The following is a 22654-nucleotide window of genomic DNA, read 5'->3' as shown; positions in this document are numbered from 1 at the left end:
CCCTACTTTCAACTTTCAAAATGTTTCAATGAGATCCCCCATAATTCTCCTAAATTCCAATGAGCTATCTAATGCTCCTCATATAATGACCCTTTCATTCCTGGAATCATCCTTGTTAACCTCCTGTGAGACCCTTTCTTAAATGAGGAGCCCAAAACTACTCACAATGCTACAAATGAGGCTTCACCAGTTTTGGTAAAGCCTCAACATCACATCCCTGCTTTTATATTCTATTCCTTTGAAATGAATGTCAGCATTGCATTTGCCTTCTTCACCACCAACTCGACCTGAAAGTTTACCTTCAGAGTATCAAACACAATGACTCCGCGGTCCCTTTGCATCTGTGTATTGTCAGTTATCTCCCTATTTAGAAAATAGTCTATCCATTTTCAGTATAGTTTCTACCCAAGTACATGATTCTACACTTCTGACTTTGGGCAGAGAAGTGGCAAATAAAATACATTCTCCTGATCTGTCCAAATTTTTCTGTAGTCTCCCTGTTTCCGCAACACTAATTGCTCCTCAACCTACTAAAGTGGGCACAAAGCCATTCATTTCATTATCTAAATCAGTGATTCCCAAAGTAGGTGGTGCTGCCCCCCTGTGGGCGGTGGAAAGGTCCAAGGGGGAGGCCATTTTATTCAAACGCAACCTTATTAACATTGCTGCTATGAGCAAAGTCCGACCAAGGCCCTCTGCTGGCTGAATATTTGCTCCCATCTTCACCAAAGGTTTATGTGTTACTTCAGAGAACATTTACAATTTTAAACTTTTATTTCAATTTTTTAAAATTCTTATTTATCTTAATTTCATTTATTTATTTTCCTTTTTTTTTTGCAGATAGGACTGTGAATCAAAGAACTTTTCTGAACTTCCCTCACATTTCACACACGTGCACTTAGAATTAGAAGGGGGGTTAAGTTAATAGTAATAAGTTAGAGTTGGATCCTGTTTTCATGTTTAAAGATAATTAAAAGCAACTTTTGTTTAAGTAACAGTTTGTCTTGGTGAATTTCTATTGCTGCTGGGTTTTGGGGTCCTCTGGGCCCGTAACAAGGAGCATTCCATCTGGTCCAGGAGACCTATCTATTCTTAGACCATTCACCTGCTCTCACACATCTACTATTATAAAATGATTAAGAGAATGGTCATGGCCAGAATTAACTCGTTTCTAAGAAAAGACCTGGACTCACTGCAATTTGTCTACTCCCACAATCAGAACATAGCAGATCAATCTAATTGGCTCGCCACTCAGTCCTGAATCATCTGGGCAACAGCAATACGGTGAACAAAGCTGCTTTTCATCAATTACACTTCAGGTTTCAACACCATCATCCCATCATTGCTAGTTAGCAAGTGTAAAAACCTGGGCCTCTGCACCTCCCTCTGCAATGCGATCCTTGACTTCTTTATCGGAAGTCCATAGTGTGGATCCTTAACAGCATCTTCTCGCTGACAATTAATATAGGTGTATCTCAAGGATATGTGCTTTGCCTATTGGTCTACTCTCTCGACATCTATGATTGTGTGGCTGGACACATTTCAAATGCTATTTATAAATTTGCTGATGACACCATGGTTGTTAGCAGAATTGAAGTGTTCAGGAGTGAGATAGATCAGCAAGTTGAGTAGTGTCACAGGAGTAACCTTGCACTCAACATTAGCAGACCTAAGGAATTGGTTGAGGACTTCAGGAAGGGGAAAACAAGAGAACACAAACAAGTCCACATCAAGGGGTCAGCAGTGAAAAAGGTAAGGAATTTCAGATTCATTGATGCAATGATGAAGAAGGCACTATATCATTTTTGAGGAGATTTTTCACCAAAGATTCTCACAAATTTCTAAAGGTGTATCTATAGAACATTCTGAGTGGTTGCATCAGTGACTTGTATGCAGGAGCCAATTCAGAGTACAGGAGAAAGCTACAGAAGGTTGTAAACTTGGATATTGCCATCATGGGCATTAGTCTTCACTCCATTCAGGACACCTTTGATGAGCCCTATCCTCAGGGACCCTCACCACTCAAACCATGCCTTTTTCTCACTGCTACCAGTAGAAAGGAGCCTGAAGACACACACCCGCATGACAAAAACAGCTTCCTCCCCTCAGCTGTCAGATTTTATGAATGTACAATAAACCTTTAGACATTATCTCACTTTTTTGCACAAATCATTTTTAAAATTTTGTTTTTATGGAACTAATTTATATCAATATTGCACCTGCTATGCCCAAAACTGCTTCCAGAAAACAACACATTTTGTGACATGTTCATGACAATAGATCTGATTCTGATGACTGCACTGACCACAGTTCCCTGATACCCCAGTATATTGCGAATGTCTTCCACAGTGAAGACTGATTCAAAATACTCATTTTGTTCCTCTGCCATCTCCTTGTATCCAATTATAATTTCTCCAGCGTCATTTTCTCCTCGCCCTATATCTACACTAGTCCCATTTTATTCTACTATACTTAAAAAGAAAAATGCTTTTAGTAGTGTTTTTGATGTTATTTGATAATTTCCTTTCAAAGTTCTTCTTTCTGTAATGAGCTTCTTAGTTACCTTCTGTGCACTTTGTTATGGTCCATGGACTGACCTTTTGGACTGTCATTATAAAGGATGGATTTCTGCTAAGAACTCTGTGTAACTTGTGGTACTGCTGAGAGCTGACTCGCCAATTGTTTGGAACTTCCAAGAACAAAGGGAGAATCCAGCTGTGAAGCAGTTGGAGCGGCAGAGGGCAACTGAGAGCTGTGTGAAATGCACATGCCTCATAAGTAAGAATTTGTAAGTTTACTGCAATGTAACATCAGTCATTTCTCTCTCCAACGTTCAATACAACATCCTTTGTTATCAGTTAAAGAACTGAAGTTGGACATTGAACTTTGAGGGACTGACCTGGTGTTTTGGTGGATATTTCTTTTTTGAATATTGGGTACAGACTGCAATGGTCTGGATTTTTCCACATTCACACTGTGAATAAATATATGATATTATAGCTGCGTGCTACTCAAAAGAAGTCACAGACACACACTGTGTAGTCAGGTTAAGCTCTGAGTTTTACTAGGGCTCAGGCACGACTTTTATACTTGCACTGTTTCCACTGTGCATAACAAAAGTGGGTTTCCTCACGTGCGGGTACTTTCCTGCATAACAATGCCCTTCTTCCCCATGCGCTGTCCCTGGCTGCGCAGCAAGGCTAGTGCCATTTTGGGGTCGTTGGCCTTTAAGATGCCCTTGCTGATCACCCGCTGATTCGCTTGATGGGGCCAGTGGCGCTGTGCGGGCTGTTGGCCTTTGGTTGCACTGCTCTCCCGGAGCGCTGGCTTGATTGCCATGGTGGCAGGCTGTCACGTGAACCCCCCCCAGAACAGGCGGCATTGTCCTGGTTATTGTCCTTGTTGCTTGGAAGCAGAATCTTTGGAGCCTTCTGTTGCCTGCCTCTTCAGCACGGTGCTGGTGTCTTGACTGGGTGCACCGGGTCCAGGTGTGCTGGCCTCAGCCTGTCTGTGGTGAAGATGTCACACCTCCAGCTCGAACGTAGCCCTCTTGTTGCAGATGACCCGGAATTGACCCTCGTATAGCTTCTGAAGCGGTGGACAATGTGGATCCCTGAGAATGAAAACGTATTCACAGTCCTGCAGGTCTTTGGATATGTTGGTCCTCGTGTGTCCATGCTTGGAAGGTGGAATTGGGCTTGTCTTCTAGCTCGTCCAGGTGGAGCAGACATGCCCCTCTCTCACGCCATGAGAGCGCGGTCTCGATCATCAAGTCCTTGAAGGTGGTATACACGCTTTCGATGGGGATTCCTGGTTGAAGTTGGCGACCCGGCTTGCTGTGTCCTGATCCAAAAGTGGGTTGCCTGCGTGAGGGTACTTCCTGCATAACAATGCCCTTCTTCCCCACACACTGTCCCTGTCTTTTGGCTGCGTGGGCCAGTGCCATTTTGGGGTCGCAGGCTTTTAAGCTGCCCTTGCCCTTCACCTGTTTGTTGGGGCCAGTGCCACTGCATTGGCTGCTGGCCGCCAGAAGTGCCGGCTCGATCACCGTGGCTGCAGACCGCCACAATATCTTAATATTTGCTATAGATAATTATAGTGGGGTTAATTGTGTTTAGACATTATGTTGTTAATAGTCATTAATAAATATAAAGTTAAAATTTAACCCTTTTGAATTGTCTCTTCTGTTGTTACTGGTTTGAGATGTAACAGCTTTTAAAGGCTTCCCAGTCCTCTACCTTCCCATTATTTTTTTGCCTCTTTGTATGCCTTTCTTTTGCTTTTACTTTGAGTTTGACTTCTCTTGTCAGCCACAATTGTCATTTTTTCATTCAAATATTTTTTCTTTTTTTGGATTATGCCTTTTCTACACCTTCCTTATTTCTCACAGAAACTTCAGCTATTGCTGCTCTGCCTTCCTCCTTGCTGGTGCCTTTCCCATCAACTTTTGCCAGTTCCTCTGTCACACCTCTGTACTTTCCTTTATTTTATTAGTATTCTGACACCTTTCTCTCCCTCTCAAACTGCAGGACAAATTTTATCACATTGTGATCACTGCCTCCTAAGCGTTTCCTTGCTTGCAACTCCTTTACCAACTCTGGTTCTTTACAGAATACCCAATCCATGATTGCTGTTTCCCTGATCGGCTCAGCCACTGTGTGATATGCTTTTGATAATTTCCTTCTCTTGGGATCCAGCGCCAGCCTGGTTTTCTCAATCAATGTGCATATTGAAATCCCCTATGACTATTGTAACATTTGCCTTCTCCATCTCCCTCTGTATTTTGCATACCACATGTTGGCTACTGTTTTGAGGGCTATATACAACTCCCATTGTGTCTTTTTACCCTTAGTTTCTCAATTCACTCGACAGGGATTCTATATCTTCTGATCCACTCAATGTCTCCTCTCTCCAAAGATTTAATTCCATTATTATCCAGTAGAACCACCCACCCCTCTGCCTATCTTCCTGTCTTCCGATACACAATGTATCCACAGATATTTAGTTTCCAGCTGTGGTCTTCTTGCAGTCATGACTCAGTGATGTCCACAAAATTGTACCTGCCAACTTCCAGCTGCGCTATTAGATTATCAATCTTATTTGACAGCACATGGCCTGTGTTTATTGAAATTTAGGAGAATGAGGGGGGGGGGATCTCATTGAAACATTTTGAATGGTTGTTTCCCATGGTGGGAGAGTCAAGGACAAGAGGGCACAATTTAAAGATTGAAGGGAATCCAGTTAGAACAGAAGTGCATAGGAATTCCTTCAGCCAGGGGGTGGAAAATCTGTAGAATTTGTTGCCAGAGGAGGTTGTGCAGGCCAGATCATTGGGTGTATTTAAGAGATTGCGAGGTACTTGATTAGCCAGGGCATTATGGGAGAAGGCTGGGCATTGGGCGAAGTGGGAAATGATTAAATGGTGGGCTAGTCTCGAGAGGACGAATAGCTTATTTCTGCTCCAATGCCTTATGGTCTTGTACTGTACAAAATCTTTAGTGCTGTATTCATTGCTCTTTTCAATATTGTTTCCAAGGTGCTACAGTTTAAATCCTTAATCTTACACTTGAAGTTTTACCCTATTGATTGCTTATCATTCCTAACAGTGTATATGCTTTTGTATCTTCTGCCCTATTCACTGTTCTCTCACTGAGCCCTATTCACAGCTCTACCAATCTTGCATACCAAGATATTAGTCTCCCACCCATTGCTTTTGTACAGGTCATACCTGTCACATTTGTGGCCCGAAATGTGAAGTTAATAAAACATTAAACACATGTTTTATCAGGTAAACTTCTCAGTGGCTTTATTTTCCAGTTTCCTTTGTTCTCCTGCTTGTGCTCTTATCTCCCTCTCATACCACGTGACTTCCGGTACATCTCATACATATTCATTATCATGACAATACCTTCCCCAGATGAGCTTCCAATGATTCATTTGCCATAACTTCCTATTCCCACCCTCACTGACACTTGGCACAGGCAGCAATCCAGAGATGACCACCCTTGAGTTCCTCCTTTCTAGCTGTCTTCCTGACTCCCTATGTTCCCTTTTCAGGACCTCATCCCTTTTCCTAACTGTCGTTGGTGCAAACGTGGACCACGACATCTGTCTGCTTACCCTCCCGCTTGAAAATGCTGTGGACTCGGATCTGAGATGTCCCTAATCCTGGCACCTGGTAAGTGATTTACCATCTGGGAGTCTCAATCTTGTTCACAGAACCTCCCATCTGTTCCCCTAACTATTGAATCCCCAATTACTATAGCCCTCCTCTTCTCAACCCCTTCCCTTATAAACTGAAGTGCCAGACTCTGTGTCAGAAACCTGATGTCTCTGGTAGATTATCCCCCCCCCCACCTCAACAACAACCAAAACTGTACACTTACTGTTGAGGGCCACAGGGGTGCTCTGCACTGACTGCCTATTCCCTTTCCCTCTGTAATTTTTAACCTAACTTTTTCATTTACCTGCCTCTTTGTGTGACAGTTTGCTTATAACACTTGTGCCAAATTAATTGAGCACAGAGGTTTTATCCAGATGCAGAGAGGAATGTAATAGAACACTGATCAGTGCAGCACAGGAACTGATCTATTTTGGCCCACAATGTCCTCAACGAATGCAATGTCAAATGAAACTAAATCTTGATTCATACGCCTCCTTTCCAGTTTATTTGTGTCTATCTAATAGTCTCATAAAAGCATCTACTGTATAATTTCTGCTTCCATCAGTGCCTCAGGCAGTCTGTTTCAGGCACCTACTACAGGTGCCTAACCTTTTATCCAGGATTGTTGGGACGGGACACTTGGTGTTCTTCAGAATTTTCCGGATTTCAGAAACATTTTAAAATGGTGGTCCCTTTAAGCAAATGTGATGTTTCAAAATCGTGAAAAACACAGCCTGAGGTGTTAAATTAATTTAGAGAAATAAAGACCATAAAAGATCATAATAGCACGAGCACATTTTTTTTGTTTTAAAGTAAAACTTCAAAATAAAACTGGCTCAGGCATTGCAGACTTCTCAAACAGTGCAAATGCAGTAAACTCACATTACAGCTTAAACATCGTGTCAGAATGAAATCTTTTTAAGGCTTCTTTCATGGGGTCCCATATGGGAGTCTGCAGCTCTTTTTGCCATGAAAGTTGCCTCCAAATATAACTGAGTTCTAAAAATGTTTTGCAAATATACTCTGTTTTCAGAGGGAGACTCTCCTGTCCCCGGCCTCTCTTACTTTCTGTGGAAAGGTGATTTTCATCCCCGAGCATCCAGTGGGAGAGAAGCAGGTGGCGGCTGGATCAATGTGAGATCAATGGCTGTCTTCCTTACCCATAATCCCCCATGCAGTTGGAATTGCTCTGCGTATGCCTGACACTGGCAGAGCTGTGTGGGGAATTATAGGTAGTGAAAATGGCCATTGCTCCTGTATTGAGCCGTCACCTCGAGCCGGTGTGGCATTCCGCTGAACTCCAGGCTCGACGGCACTGGAGTTAGAGAGGGAGGTAATGGACAGCCGGAGGGTATTGGGGGGGAGCAAAGGATGGGGGGGGGGGGTGGTTGGCAGACAGCAGGGACTAGGAGTGAGGCTGTTGGGCATATTCATTAAAGTATTGCTGTGGACAGCCTGCAGTTCAGTTTAGACTGCAGGCTGGCCACAAAAATGTCTAGGGCTGCCGCAGGAAAAATTCCGGATGGAAATTTGTTTCTAATTCCCGCCTGGAATTAAACAGCCTGCGTTGAAAGAATTTTCTGAGAAATTACTATTATGTAGTGGCAGTGTAAAAAGTATATTTTGATGAGCAGATGTCATCTACCAAAAAAATTGCTGGTTTTTGGAGGTTGCCGGTGTTCAGAATCCCGGATAAAAGGTTAGGCACTTGTACTCTGATCTTTTAAAAGAAAAACTTTTAAAACACATCTTTTTTAACTATCATATTATTCTATCAGTTTGGATGGGTATAGCTTGAGTTCTTGATGGTAGATCACAAGACGTACAATGTAATATGAAAATTTTAAATTGCTGTGATTAAGCCATTGTACCTCTGTGATGAAACCTGCTGTTGAAAGTGCTTGATGAGATGTAAATCTGTAGTTGCCACCTTAACAAAAAAAAAACAGCATAATATAATCTTGTTTTGTCTTCTGAAGACTTCAGATGTTTTATTTTGCTAATTTGCCCAATTGGATCTTTCCCGTTATTTTCTTTTCCTTTGACAGAACACTGGGCTTTTATTGTACTTCCTCACTGAAATGAGTTTGCTATTAATAGCTGAGGAATTTGTAAAATTCTGATCACACATGCTATGTTTTTGTTGAACAGTATGTCGGTGTTCTGTGCTACATTAAATTTAGAAATATATAAAGTACGGTAACAGGCCATTTTGGCCCACGAGTCCGTGTTGGCCAATTAACCTATACCCCCAGTACGTTTTGAATGGTGGGAGGAAACCGGAGCCCCCAGGGAAAACCCACACATATACGGGGGAGAGCATACAGACAGCATGGGATTCGAACTTCAGTCCCAATCGCTGCCGCTGTAAAGGTGTTGCGCTAACATCTACACCAACTGTGCTGCCCTGATCTGAATGATTTGTTGTTTGCTGGATCCTGTGAAAAATTATAAATCTTAATATATAAATTTTAAATATTTGTAGAGTACTGATTCTCTGAGATGACATCATTTGCAAACCATAGATAACACAATAAATGGAGCAACATTAATAAAGAAAATTCATTTCTTAATTTAAAAGTTAAGCCTGGTGCTCGGAATAGACTCCTAATTTCCAGAATGCTATTTCTTTTGTTGGTGTCCATTTTGTGTTCATAAAATGTTAAATAATTGAATTGGCATTGCTGCTTCATTTTAGATTTGTACAGATACAGAATTAATGATGGAAATATGCTGATGGTTAGATCGTGATAAGAATAAATTGAAAAGGGCTTTATATCTGCATTGAAATAGTGTTTTAAAAAATTAGTTGACAACCCTGTGAACAACTTCAACTCTCAGTAAGTTAATATTTCTACCAATTCACATCTTACTCTGATTTGAAGGTTGTTTATGTGTATGTACAGCAGTAAAGTGCACCTTATTGTTACTCAATAGAGTTGATGGCTTGCTGTCATCTCCAGCACATCTAATGCACTTAACAGCCAGAGTATGTCGTGGTAAAAATAAAGTAATTTTGGGTTGTGTGTTATATGGTTCTCAAAGGGACTGATTTGGGTCTACTTGTTCTTCACTTAAGGTTAGTCCATTCATTTATTGTACTTTTGACAGGAACCACAATTGGTTCTGTGACTGGAGTAGATTTTTTAAAAGAACATCCTTAACGTTTCACATGAGTTTTTATTTGAACATTTTGCTGTATTTTTCAAAGAATAATTTAGTTGTGAGTTAAAAGTAGTCATGGGCAAAGAGCAGTTAGAATTGGAAAAATAAAAGGGTGAAAACCTGTCTTTTTAGCCAAGGTCTGTTTGATTTGATGATTATCCTTGAACTAACTCCATTAATATTGCAGAAATGTATTATGACCAGTGTAGTCTGGCTCTTTTATGATTACATATGATTGTAGATTTATCCTTCCTTTTAAGATAGGATCTCATGAATATGACATTAATTACATCAGTAATTTTTTTCAAGAGTGTATTAAGTAGAGTTGTGTGCTGGACAGAAATAATACATAGATTTTACAGCAAGAAATGAAACTTCAGAGATTATCTGTTGGCACTTTGTTGGAGCAAAGAGTGGCTGTTGATATTGCATGACAAATAGAATAAAAGTGCACATCTAATGTTTTCCAGTGGCTTTAACACCAGCCAACTCCAATTACAGAAGTGTTTAAAATGTTCTATTTTTGGTTATTATGCTTTACAGTTATAAATATTCAAATACCTGTAAAGCTTATGGAAACATTGTGGATTTTTTGCTGTAATAAAAGGTCTCCTTTCTTTCAGGAAGAGTTTCATGAAGCCAACCAAGAGAAATATTTCTATGATTCTGATAAAGAAAAGAACAATAATGATCCAATTGCTGCAAGAACGCCATATAGCATGGACCCAGATCACCGGCTGCTCCTCCGTAATACCAAGTCTTTATTACAAAGCAGAAATGCAGCAGTATGTCTCATTTTTTAATGTTTGTAAATATGTCAGTTTTGGCATGCTAACTAACAAGAAAAATAGCACAGTTCATGATGTAACATTCCTCCAGACGTATTTTGAGATGACATTTTTTTTTAAAAATTTTTTATTTTTCACACCATAAATCACATTAGCCATGATATACACTATTTATTTTTCACACATATACAGTGACTTTTTCTCCCCCCCCCTTTCCTCCCAAACCACCCCCCCACCCCCCCCCCTCATCCATTTTAGGTATACAATCTAGGTTGCATTAAGCCAGTCAGACAATGTTGTCATTCAACAAAATTACACCAGAAATTCTACTGAGTCCATTCTTTTCTTTCCTTCTCCTTCCATCAACTTAGGTAATGTTTGTCCCCGGTAGGTTTTCGCTATTGTATTTAATGTAAGGCTCCTAAACTTGTTCGAATATTTCAATATTATTTCTTAACCTATATGTTATTTTTTCTAATGGAATACATTTATTCATTTAAATTTAGTAGTTTCTTCCTTTTAATTTGGTTATGTATTCCATTAATATTTAAAGACATATAGTTCAGCGTAGCCCTTTTATATTTTGTTTATCTTCTCTTTCCGTTTTTCCATCAGTACCTTTCCTCCTTTTCCATTTCTGTTTTCTTATTTTCAACTCTTTATAAGACAACATTCCTACAACATCCAACATTTTCCTTATTCTCCTATTTCTATCTTATTTATCCCCAATCTCCCCTTCACCTCCTGAGTTGTCCTTTATCCCTTGTCGGACAACCACATCTCCCCCCTCCATTTGGATTTGCGAATCCACTCGCAAGCGTCAACTGATTTTGCAGTGACTGCTATTTCCCCCCACCCCGCCTCCCCCAGAAAAGATTTCACTTTTCATATGTCACAAAGGTCACTCTTTTAATTCCCTCCTTATTCTCTCTATTCCATTACCTTCCCTTATTAATTCTTGTCTATACTATCTATATTTTCCTCTAAGTACAGATACATTCATGTATGCTCATTGTCTCTATTCACTCTTATACCTCTTTACCCGCATACATATCCATCGTGATCATTTTTACTCTCATTACCCGTCTTCATCTCTCAGTCTATTTTTGTCTTTACCCACATACATATCAATCGTGATCATTTTAACTCTCATTACCCGTCTTCCTCCCTCAGTCTATTTTTGTAATTGTTCTGCAAATTTTCGTGCTTCTTCTGGATCCGAGAATAGTCTGTTTTGTTGTCCTGGAATAAATATTTTCAATACCGCTGGATGCTTTAGTATAAATTTATACCCTTTCTTCCATAAAATCGCCTTTGCTGTATTGAACTCTTTTCTCTTCTTTAGGAGTTCAAAACTTATATCTGGATAAATGAAGATTTTTTTGCCCTTTATACTCCAGTGGTTTGTTGCCCTCTCTTACTTTTTCCATTGTCTTCTCCAGTACCTTTTCTCTTGTAGTATATCTTAGGAATTTTACTACAATAGATCTTGGTTTTTGTTGTGGTTGTGGTTTAGAGGCCAATACTCTATGTGCCCTTTCTATTTCCATTTCTTGCTGTAGTTCTGGACATCCTAGGGTCTTAGGGATCCACTCTTTTATAAACTCCCTCATATTCTTGCCTTCTTCATCTTCCTTAAGGCCCACTATCTTTATGTTATTTCTTCTGTTATGGTTTTCCATTGTATCTATTTTTTGAGCTAGTAGTTCTTGTGTCTCTTTAGTTTTTTTTATTAGATTCCTCCAATTTCTTTTTTAAGTCTTCAACCTCCATTTCTGCTGCTACTGCCCGCTCTTCCATCTTGTCCATTTTCTTTCCCATTTCTGTTAAGGTCATCTCCATTTTATTTATTTTCTCTTCTGTGTTGTTTATTCTTTTTCTTAAATCCTTAAATTCCTGTGTTTGCCATTCTTTAAATGACTCCATGTATCCTTTAATAAGAGCAAGTATATCCTTTACCTTGCCTTTCTTTTCTTCTTCTATTTCACTGTACTCTTCCTCTTCCTCTTCTTCTTCCTCTGGGTTGGCCATCTGTTGTTTCTTTGTTGCCCTTTCCTTCTCTTCTTTCTTGTTTCTATTGTCTTCTGTGGTCTCTTCTTGCTGCAGGTGTTCTGCAGCTGTCGTTGCCGGCTGTGGAGATCGACTCCCCAGCTGGTCCCCCCTCCCGTCGGTGTGTTTTTTTTTTCATTCGCATTGCGCACTTTTACTCGGCTCTGCGAGCCATTTTTGTAGTCCATTATTTACCGACCTGAGGGAGCGGGTTTCTCTCTCCGCAGCGGGCCTCTTCGGACAGGTAAGGCCTTCACCTTTTTCCTCCTTTGTCTTCTCTTCCTCTCTTCTTACCGTTGCTTTCGATTTTTCTTTTTTTGTCGCCATCTTCTTTCCACCTTTATACTCACTTTTCTTTAACTTTTATTTCTGTGCCTTTGTGTTTTCCTTTGTTTTTCCCGACTTTTCTGGAGAGGGCTGGAGTTCACCGTCCGGCCACTACTCCATCACGTGACTCCGTCCATTTTGAGATGACATTGAGTGGATTTGTGTCACTATCATACCAGCAGTGAAAGTAGAGGAAGAGCTAGTCGAATGGCATTGTTCATTTAGAATAAGATGGGGCAATGTAAACTACCTTCAATTATTATCTGTTTTCAACCCCCAACCCACCAATTGCCGTATTATTATAATTTCAACTGTAATTGAAGTGAAACAGTAATGCAATAGAACTTTGAAACATTAAAAATTAATAATGTAAATAGTAATAACTGTCCATTGATTGCAGGGTAAACATTACTACTTCTCAAATGTTTCTTGTATATAGGTAACTGACTTCTTTCTCTCTCTCTCTCTCTCTCTCTCTCTCTCTCTCTCTCTCTCTCTCTCTCTCTCTCTCTCTCGCTCTCTCTCTCTCTCTCATATATCATGGTATTTAGGAAAAAAAACTGACCAACATTGTGGTCGTAGTTTATTGGTAATTTAAAAGCATGTGAATGATGAGAATTTAACAAATTTGTTATTACCATACTTCATGCTGCATTCTTCTAATTAAAGGTGACGCGTTGCTCAAAGCTACACTGCCTTAGAATTTTTAAACGTATGCAATGTGAGATAATTGGACATTATGATCAAAATAATGTCTGTTCGGGCAACATCCGACCGCATATTCATCCATGGACCCATAATTATTCAGTTACCACGAGCAAGTCCACAGCATTTTTGAAAAAGCGATCACTAGCTGTAGGAAATTGTATTCTGTATACCTGTACTGATCCCACTACCCAGCTTTTTTCCCTACAGGCCCCATGTCGGTCCCCACACTGATCCCTCTTCCCCGCTCTCTCCCCACAGTCCCGTGTCGGTCCCCACACTGATCCCTCTTCCCCGCTCTCTCCCCACAGCCACGTGTAGGTCCCCACACTGATCCCTACTTACAAATAAAAAGTTTATAGGTACTCTACTGTATCCCATATAGCTTTGCTAAGTATATAATATAGTGTTTACACAACGTCCACATTGTATAATGCCTAATTTTACATTTAGCGGCGCATTCCTGTAAAATATTTTTATTTATCTAATAAATACAGTGAAGTTTTTCTTTGATTAAGATGTGTGTGTGGTCCCTCAGCGATCCTTCCTGAAGACCACAAAAAAACTCCTGTTGCCTAAACTAAGTGGGGGGATAATTTACAGTAAGTAAACCAGTATGTTTTCAGAATATGGGAGGTTATTGAAGCTCTAAGAAAAACCCACAAGGTCACAAGGGAGAACGTCCCACAAACAGCTTTGAAGGTCTGGATTGCTGGTTCTGTGAGGCAGCCACATGATCTGATTTGTCACTGTGGTTCCTAAAATTGTGCTGACTCGTGGTGGTATATGGGAGTAGGGGTGGAGGGAGAGGAGGAATCTTGAGTTGAATCATGAGTCACAGGGAAGTGAAGAAAAAGGGCATGGGACTGATGGGATTGGTCTATTGGGAGCAGACATGGATCAGATGGTCTCAATAGTCTCCACTTGTGCTGTAAATAATAAGTGATTAAATATGACCGGGAATTTGTTGAAGAAAGTTCCCATTCTGGATGGAATAAGTTTTATTGATTGGTATCTAAAACAAAATTAGTTGGATGATAAAATGAGCTAATTTGCTCTGATATCTATTGTGTTAGAACCATAAAACATTATAGCATAGAAACAGGCCTCTTTGGACCTTTTAGTCTTAGCGTAAACATTTTTTTTAACCTAGTCGCACTGACTTAAAGCAAGTCCATAGCCTTCATTACCTCTCCTATCCATGTATCTCTCCAAATTCCTCTTAAATGTTAAAATTGAATCCGCATTCAACATTTCTTCTGGAACAACGTGAGCTACCTTCCAATATTCCAGCACCAAACCCGTGGCTAAGGATATTTTAAATACTTCTGCCAGAGCTCCTGGAATTTTTACACTAGCTTCCCTCAAGGCCAGAGGGGAGGGACTATCTTGTCAGGCACTGGGGATTTATCCACCCTTATTTGGTTTAAGACAGTAAGCGGATCCTCTTCTTTAATATGTAAAGGTTTCCTGAGTGAATACCCCGATGAAGAAAAAAAATACATTTATGACTTCTCCCATCTCTTTTGGCTCCATACAAAACTGACCACTCTGATCTTTAAGGGGACTAATTTTGTCCCTTACTATTCTTTTGCTCTTAATATAACTGCACCTGTAGAAACCCTTAGGATTTTCTTTCACATTGTCTGCCAAAGCAACTTTGTCTTCTTTTAGTTTTCCTGATTTCTTTCTTGATGTTTTTCTTGCATTTTTATACTCCTCAAGTACCTCATGTGCTCCATGTTGCTTATATCTGTTATACACCTCTCTTCTTCCAAATCAGATTCACAATATCCCTCAAAAACCAAGGTTTCCTATGCCTTCTAACCTTGCCTTTGATCCTGACAAGAACATACAAACTCAGTACCCTCAAAATTTCAGCATTGATGGTCCTCTACTTACCTCACACATCCTTGCCCAAAAACAACACATCCCATTGCATGCATTCTAGATCTTTTTCATTGCCTCAAAAGACCTATCCTTCTCCATAATTAACTTAAAACTAATAGCATTATCACTGGACCCAAAATGTTCCCCTGAACTTCTGTCAGCTGTCCTGTCTCGTTCCCTAATAGGCGATCCAGTATTGCATTATCTCTCGTTGGCACTCTGTATATTGATTTTGAAAACTTTCCTGAACGCACTTGACAAACTCCAAGCTTTCCAGCCCTTTTACAGTATGAGAGTCCCAGTCAATATGTGGAAAGTTAAAATCCTCTACTAACACAACCTTATGTTTCCTGCAGCTGTCTGCTATCTCTACAGATTTGCTCCTCCAATTCTCGCTAACTATGGGGCCATCTTTAATGAGTGTCGTCATACCTTTCCCATTCCTCAGCTCCACCCATATAACCTCAGTTGACGAACCCTTTGGTCTGTCTTGTCTGAGCACAGCTCTGATATTTTTCCTGATGAGCAATGCCACTCATCCCACTTTCATCCCTCCATGTTATCATGTCTAAAGCAATGGAAGCCTGGAACGTTGAGCTGCCAGTTCTTCCCCTCTGCAGCCAAGTTTCACTAATGTCCACAATATATTTCCATGTGCCAATCCATGCTCTAAGCTCATCTGCCTTTTCTACAATAATCCTTGCATTGAAATAGATTCACTTGAGATCATTTCCACCACATACAACCCATTGACTTCTAACAGTGCATGTAATTTTAACATAATCTTTTCCCTCTGGCTCTGATATTCTGGTTCCCTCCTTCTTCAAATCTAGATTAAACCCACTGGAGCAGCACTAGCAAACCTTCCCACAAGGATATTTGTCCCCTTCCAGTTCAGATGAAAACCAACCTGTCGGAACAGGCTCCACCTTTCATGGAAGAGAGCCCCATGATCCAGAAACCTGAAGCTGTCCCTCATACACCACGTCTTTAGCCACATATTAAACTGCATTATCCTCCTATTTCTAATCTCACTAACAAGTGGCACAATCCTGAGATCACTACCCTGGAGATCCTGTCCTTCAACCTAGTGCCTAACTCCTTGAACTCTCTTGCAGGACTTCTTCAGCCTTCCTACCCATGTCATTGATCCCTACATGGACCACAACATCTGGCTGTTCACCCTCCCTCCTGAGAATGCCGTGAACTCAATGTGAAATATCTTGGACCCTGACACCAAGGAGGCAACATACCATCTGTGATAGTCGATTTCTTCCACAGAATCTCTTATCTGTTCCCCTAACTATGGAATCCCCTATAATTATGGCTTGCCTCTTTTTCTTCCTTTCCTTCTCAGCCACAGGACTTGATTCTGTGCCAGAGACCTGATTTCAGTGACTTGCCCGTGGTAGGTCATCCTACTTAATAGTATCCAAAATTGTATACGTTATTGAGGCGGATGGCCAAGAGGTGCCCTGTGTTGCCTGCCTGTTCCCTTTCTTTTTCCTGACTGTTACCCATCTACCCTCCTAGGTGTGACAGTGTCCCTGTAACTCCTGTCAGTTACACCCTCTGCTTGCCGAATGATCCGGAATACATCCAAGTCCAGCTCCAATTCATTAACTCGGTTTGTCAGGAGATGCAGCTGGATACACTTCTCGCAAATGAAGTCGGCAGGGATAGTGCTGGCTTCCTTGATGACCCACATTTTGCAAGAGGAGCATTTACCATTCCAACTGTCTATGACTAGATGAACAATATATACGATATCTGCAAAACATGCCCTTACCTTTGCTTACCTGCTTAATCCTTTTTGTTCCTTAAATAGGGTGGCACTTTCTTACTTCAACTTCAACAATTCCTCGCTTCTTACCTGTTCTTGCCAAAGCCCTAACACTCTGACTCAGCCCATTCCTATGATGACCATTCCCGCCCCCCTCCCCCCTTGTCTTTAACTGTTGAATTCGATTGCCCAATCTTTTAAATAGAAGGTGTTAATACTTCCACTTCTGCCCACTTCTATCTCTTGTTCAAGATCCATAGCAGGACTTCCTGATGGACCCATAGTTTCTGCCTGCTCTTCCCTTACTGAATCTATCTTCTCACACCTTGACTCTTTCCTATCTCTCCTTGTCCAGCCCTTTCCTACCACATTTGCAAAACCTCATGCACCCTCCATCATTTTGGAAATTTCAGATTCCCTTGCCCTTTCACCATTTTCACCATGAACATTCAGTCTTTAAAACTCTATCTCCCATCAAGAAGGTCTTGATGCCCTCTGCTTCTTCCTGGAACAAAGATCCAACTGGCTCCCTTCCAAAAAACACTTATCTGTCTGGGAGATTTTTACCTACCCTGAACACCATCTCTTCTGATTCATCTCATTTCAACAGATGGGCATTCTCATGGGCTTTAGCTATGCCTGCCTTTTTGTTGGCTATGTGGAACAGTCTTTGTTCCAAACCTAAACACAATTTGCTGGAAGAACTCAGCAGGTTAAGCCCTATCATTGGGAGGAAAAGAACGGTTGATGTTTTGAGCCTGGGGAAATGTAGAAAAGAAACACATGTAAAAAGAACAGAATGGGAGAGATAGGATGCAAATATCCACTGCCAACCAGACAGCACAGAGCAAGTTCCCTTGGCCCTCACCTTTCACCCTACCAGCTATTTATTGCATCCAGCAAATCATCCTTTGTCATTTCTGCCTGCTGCAATGGGATTTCTGTTCAGTTAGTATTTTATTTCCCAACCCCTTTCCTGCTTTCTGCAGGGTCTCCATGTTACTCCATGATTTGCTCAACCCCACCTATCCTCCCCTCCCATCCCCAGGCACTTTTCTTTGCAAACATAGGAGGTGTAATATTTGTCCATCCAGAGACCCAAACAGCCTCTCCAAGTTAGATGAAGAGTCACAAATATTTCTTCCAATCTTGCCTACTGTATTCAGTACTCTTGATGTGGTTTCCTTTTCATTGTCAAGGCCAGGTTTAGACTGAGCAATTGTTAGGCATAATATCTGCTTTAGCAATCCTGAACTGCTGCAATGTCATTTCTGTCAGGCAGCCTATATCCCGATTGAGTGAACATTTAAAATTTCTAAATTGAGGTAACCCATTCTCCCTAAGTTCCTTTCTCCTTTTGGTTTCTTCCCCAACTAGTTCCCTGTGCCCATCTTCCCTCCTTTATCTGGTTCCACTCATCATCTTCTTATCAGATTCCATGTCTGCAGTGTCTTGTTTCCACATCACCTTCAATCTATCTCCACCTCCACATCCCACCCCAAAAACCCTGCCTTTATCTGCTCTTTCTCTTTATCAGACACCTGCCTCCTAATTCTATCTCTCCCATCTGCCCATAATTTCCTTCCTCTCTTGGTTCCGCTTTCACTTGCCCTGTCTCATCTTTATGCATTCTCCCTCTGTACTCTAACAGTCATGATGTAGAGTCTCAACTGACCATTGACTATCCATTGCCTTTACAAATGCTGCTTGACACACAAGAGTTAAGCTCCCAGCTTCTATTTTGCTCATTACTGAGACTGTCCTGGTTAACCCCATTATCTGATTTGACTTTAACTCTCTTACATTATCTTTCTTTATCTCCGTGTTGTTCAGCATCGTTAACTGTTCAACCTTATTCCACATTGTTCCCTTCTGGCCCACTGTGCTTGTATTTTAAAAATTATTTGGCTCACTGCCTTAGTAAACGTATCAGGAGGCATTGTTTGGTGTTCATAGAAGGGGTTATTTATGTTGAACAGTCTGCTGTTGCCATGGACAACCCCTATACCACTGCATTGTCTGATTGTTCAGTTCCACAGTTGTTGATGAAGCATGATTTTCTCCAATTTAACATCTGAAAGATTGAAACAAAATTATTTGGCTCTTAGCGTAATTCGTTTCCACAAAGCTCAGTCATGTTACTTTTTTAGATTGGTTTTGAGGAAAGCTTGTAATCCTTTTTTGTTGCCATATATGCTTAATTGCATTTCGACTTGATATTGTTACCAAAGTCATCGAGTCTTGCCAAAAACTTGTTTTCTCCAGATTCGATTGCTGTGATAATCTGTTCACCGATTTCCAGAGTTGCATCATACATCAGTTCTGGACTAATCCAAGAAAAGCAGCATCCACACCTTTCTCGTCCATCTTACCTACAATAGCTCCATCTGTGTTTTGTTTCCCCCCCCTTATCCATGAAATATTAGGTTAAATGCCAAATAATTAGTCTTGGTTATAAATCCTGCACAACTCCACTATTAGTTTTGCAGTCCTCTCTAGCCCTGCAAATCAATTCAGGCCCTCCGATATACTGAAACTTAGCTTCCAGTACTACAATATCTTCAGATCTTTAGATGGAAAGGCTCCAAATCTTTTTGCCTGTCTCTTTTCCTGCCTTCAAAATCAAGTTCAGATGTATTTCTTTAACTATGACTAGCATTAGTCTTTTTTTACTACTTAGCTGTAGGACATTTATTTCATTACATACAAGAGACAATTTCTTTCCTCTCCCAATGACTTTGCATGCTCACTATAAATTGCTGGTGATATTTAATAATTGAGCTTTACAAGTTCTCTGCTGAGGTCTGCTTTTTTATCTTCAGGTTGTAATGGGGGTTGCTCAGCTTTACTGGCATCTTGCACCAAAGTCAGAGGTCAGCATTGTAACAAAGTCTTTGGTTCGATTGCTTCGAAGCCACAGGTGAGTAACTTGCTTAAATCTATTTGAAAGAATGTGGCACTGCTCCAATCCCTTCACTTTTCATGTATTGAAGGTTTCATTCATTTGAAGCTATCAAATAAAGATTGATGACAAACTTAAATTGTGAAAATAGTTTGTTGGCTTCAGTGAATATCTGCAGCTTTTTGGTTCATGTTTTCTGTACATCTGTGCAGGTGATTTAACACTGCCCCATCTGGTTAAGAATGTGTTGTTGAGCCATTCATCTAAGAAAGTTCCCAGGTCTCAATGCCTGTTTTGTACTCTGTAAACAAATCTCAATCGGTGAAGGTAGAAGATGGAAGAAGAATGGGAAAGAGTCCATTGAAACTGAACATTTTCAGTTTGTGTTCCTGAGCAATTTTGTTAACTTGTGACCTGTACTTGGATTCATCCCAAATTGAGTTTGAACAACTGTACTTGGACAGATTTCTACCAGATTTCCTCACAGTGCCAACTGTTACTTGTCCTTTTGGGGTTAAAAGGTGCAATGTCGACTTTAGGCCAGCCTGAAGTGGCAATGCTCCATTAAAATGGGTGGCACAGTTTATGTAGCGGTTAGTGCAACGCTGTTTACAGTGCCAGTAACTGGGGGTACCGGCGCTGTTTCTAAGGAGTTTGTACATTCTCCTTATGTCTACATGGGATTCTTCTGGGTGCTCCAGTTTCTTCCCACCTTCCAAAATGTACCAGGCTTTGGTTAACTGGGTAGCACAGCCTCATGGGCTAGAAAGCCTTTTATCCGTGCTGTATGTCGAAATTTCAAAATTTCTAAAAAATGAATGGGGCACCTAGAGTATGCCAAAACTCGCCTGTAATCTGTCACTTGAGCAGTTGGCTAAAGGAAATGAAGATGTAAATATTTTTTTCTGCAAAAATAGTACTATTTATTGTTCTGGTTAAACTTCAGAGCTGGGGGATTTTTTTTCAAACAAAAAATGTATGTTCTCCACTTGGCAGATTTTCTCAACCTTTTTCCTAAATGTTCTCTTGACTAAAATACTTGCTGTTTGCTAACTCTGATATTTCTTTTTAATATATAGAGAAGTTCAATACATTGTTTTGCAGAACATTGCTACAATGTCTATACAAAGAAAGGTATGACGAATTTTTAATGAGTATAAAGAAAGGATACGAAAGATTTTTTTTTACTCTTTGCAAGATCTCTTAAGGTAATTAACTTTCTTCTCAGGGGATGTTTGAACCATATTTGAAAAGTTTTTATGTTCGATCAACTGATCCAACACAGATAAAAGTTTTGAAGGTAGAGTATTTTATTTACTATTTGATCTGTCATTAGGTGTTTTATCTTGATGAAAACATGCAATTGCAATGGAGGTAACATCTATACAATAAATGTATATTTGTGACTTTCATTCCATATTACAAGTGTCTTACGTAATGCCCAACATTTTACATTTTCTGACGGGATAAAGATATTTTGTTGTTTGCAGCTCGAGATTCTGACAAATTTGGCCAGTGAAGCCAATATCTCTACTATTCTACGAGAGTTTCAGGTGAGTACAATATCAGTTTATGCCTAATGTAAGTAACTCCATCATATCTTTCAATGTTCTGTTTAACAATAGAAACATAGAAAATAGGTGCAGGAGTAGGCCATTTGGCCCTTCAAGCCTACACCGCCATTCATTATGATCATGGCTGATCATCTACTCAGTACCCAGTACCTGCCTTCTCCCCATACCTTCTGATCCCTCTTAGTCACAAGGACCAAATTCAACTTAAATATTGATAAGGAACCAGCTTCCAACAACTTCCTGTGGCAAAGAATTCCACAGATTCACCACTCTGAGAGGTTTTCTTTTCTCATCTCAGTCCTTATCCTTAAACTGTGTCCCCTGGATCTGGTTTTTCCCAACATAAGGAACAACCTTCCTGCATCTAGCCTGTCCAATCCCTTAAGAATTTTATACGTTTCTATAAGATACCCCCCTCAATCTTCTAAAGTTTGTCAGGAATACAGTCTTAAAGGTACATTATTTGTGTAATTTGAATTCTTCTTGTCTGATTTATCAAGGAAATTTCAAAAAGATTTTATGAAATTTGCCTGTAGGCAAATTTGCCCATAAACCCATTCTCCAATGGATAGACTAGAGAGTTGATCTGTATTGAGGGCTCTGCATACATTGCTGTTTGATGAGATAGAAAGTGGTGTGCAAAAATTGATTGGATACACAGCATAAAATTTTGCCAGATAAGTTAAACATGAATAAGTTAACGTATGATCATTGTCTTAGATTGACCCAAGAAGATATTGTTAATGAGTGACTACATTTTGCCACTTGGTGGCACAGTGTGTCAGTGTATTCTATTCTTGTTAAATCATGTATCTATTGGCTATTATTTTCACTGTATTGTCAAAATATAGGATCAAAATTACTATCTAGAAGTTATTAATGACCAGAATTTTGAAAGTCATAATCTTCCAAATGCAATTTATTTTGTAATGGGTGCAGAGGATGCTGTGCTTGTAACAATGTTTTCCTTATTTCTTTTCACACTCAGACTTATGTGAAAAGTCAAGACAAACAATTTGCTGCAGCCACAATTCAGGCAATTGGGAGATGTGCTACCAATATTTCTGAAGTTACTGATACATGTCTTTCTGGATTGATGTATCTTCTGTCGAACAGAGATGGTAAAACATTACTCATTGTTAGCTGCACACTTAGAATTTGTTTTTGAAGTATAATCTTGTACTTTTTCATTGGATCAATAATTAGACATCAAGGGGGATCTCTCTTCATCAAAAATAATGAGCTCGACCATCTCTGTAAATGTTAAGGTTACAAATGCCAAAAGATTATTGGGCCCAACCAGTGCAA

General features: G+C 40.1%; 1 protein-coding gene across 3 annotated transcripts in view; it reads left to right on the top strand.

The window, feature by feature from the left end:
- ap3b1a (adaptor related protein complex 3 subunit beta 1a) overlaps nucleotides 1-22654 on the top strand; it is a 380897-nt gene that overhangs the window by 158225 nt on the left and 200018 nt on the right. For all 3 annotated transcript variants that reach the window (XM_069938172.1, XM_069938181.1, XM_069938185.1), the window contains exons 8-13: nucleotides 9952-10113; nucleotides 19693-19790; nucleotides 20852-20906; nucleotides 21001-21072; nucleotides 21263-21325; nucleotides 22335-22467. In XM_069938172.1, coding sequence (XP_069794273.1) covers nucleotides 9952-10113; nucleotides 19693-19790; nucleotides 20852-20906; nucleotides 21001-21072; nucleotides 21263-21325; nucleotides 22335-22467 — 583 coding nt within the window. The remainder of the gene's footprint in view (nucleotides 1-9951; nucleotides 10114-19692; nucleotides 19791-20851; nucleotides 20907-21000; nucleotides 21073-21262; nucleotides 21326-22334; nucleotides 22468-22654) is intronic.

Source organism: Narcine bancroftii, chromosome 1 (genome assembly GCF_036971445.1).
Source record: "Narcine bancroftii isolate sNarBan1 chromosome 1, sNarBan1.hap1, whole genome shotgun sequence".
Taxonomy (NCBI): domain Eukaryota; kingdom Metazoa; phylum Chordata; class Chondrichthyes; order Torpediniformes; family Narcinidae; genus Narcine; species Narcine bancroftii.
This window is presented reverse-complemented; position numbering and strand designations above follow the sequence as displayed.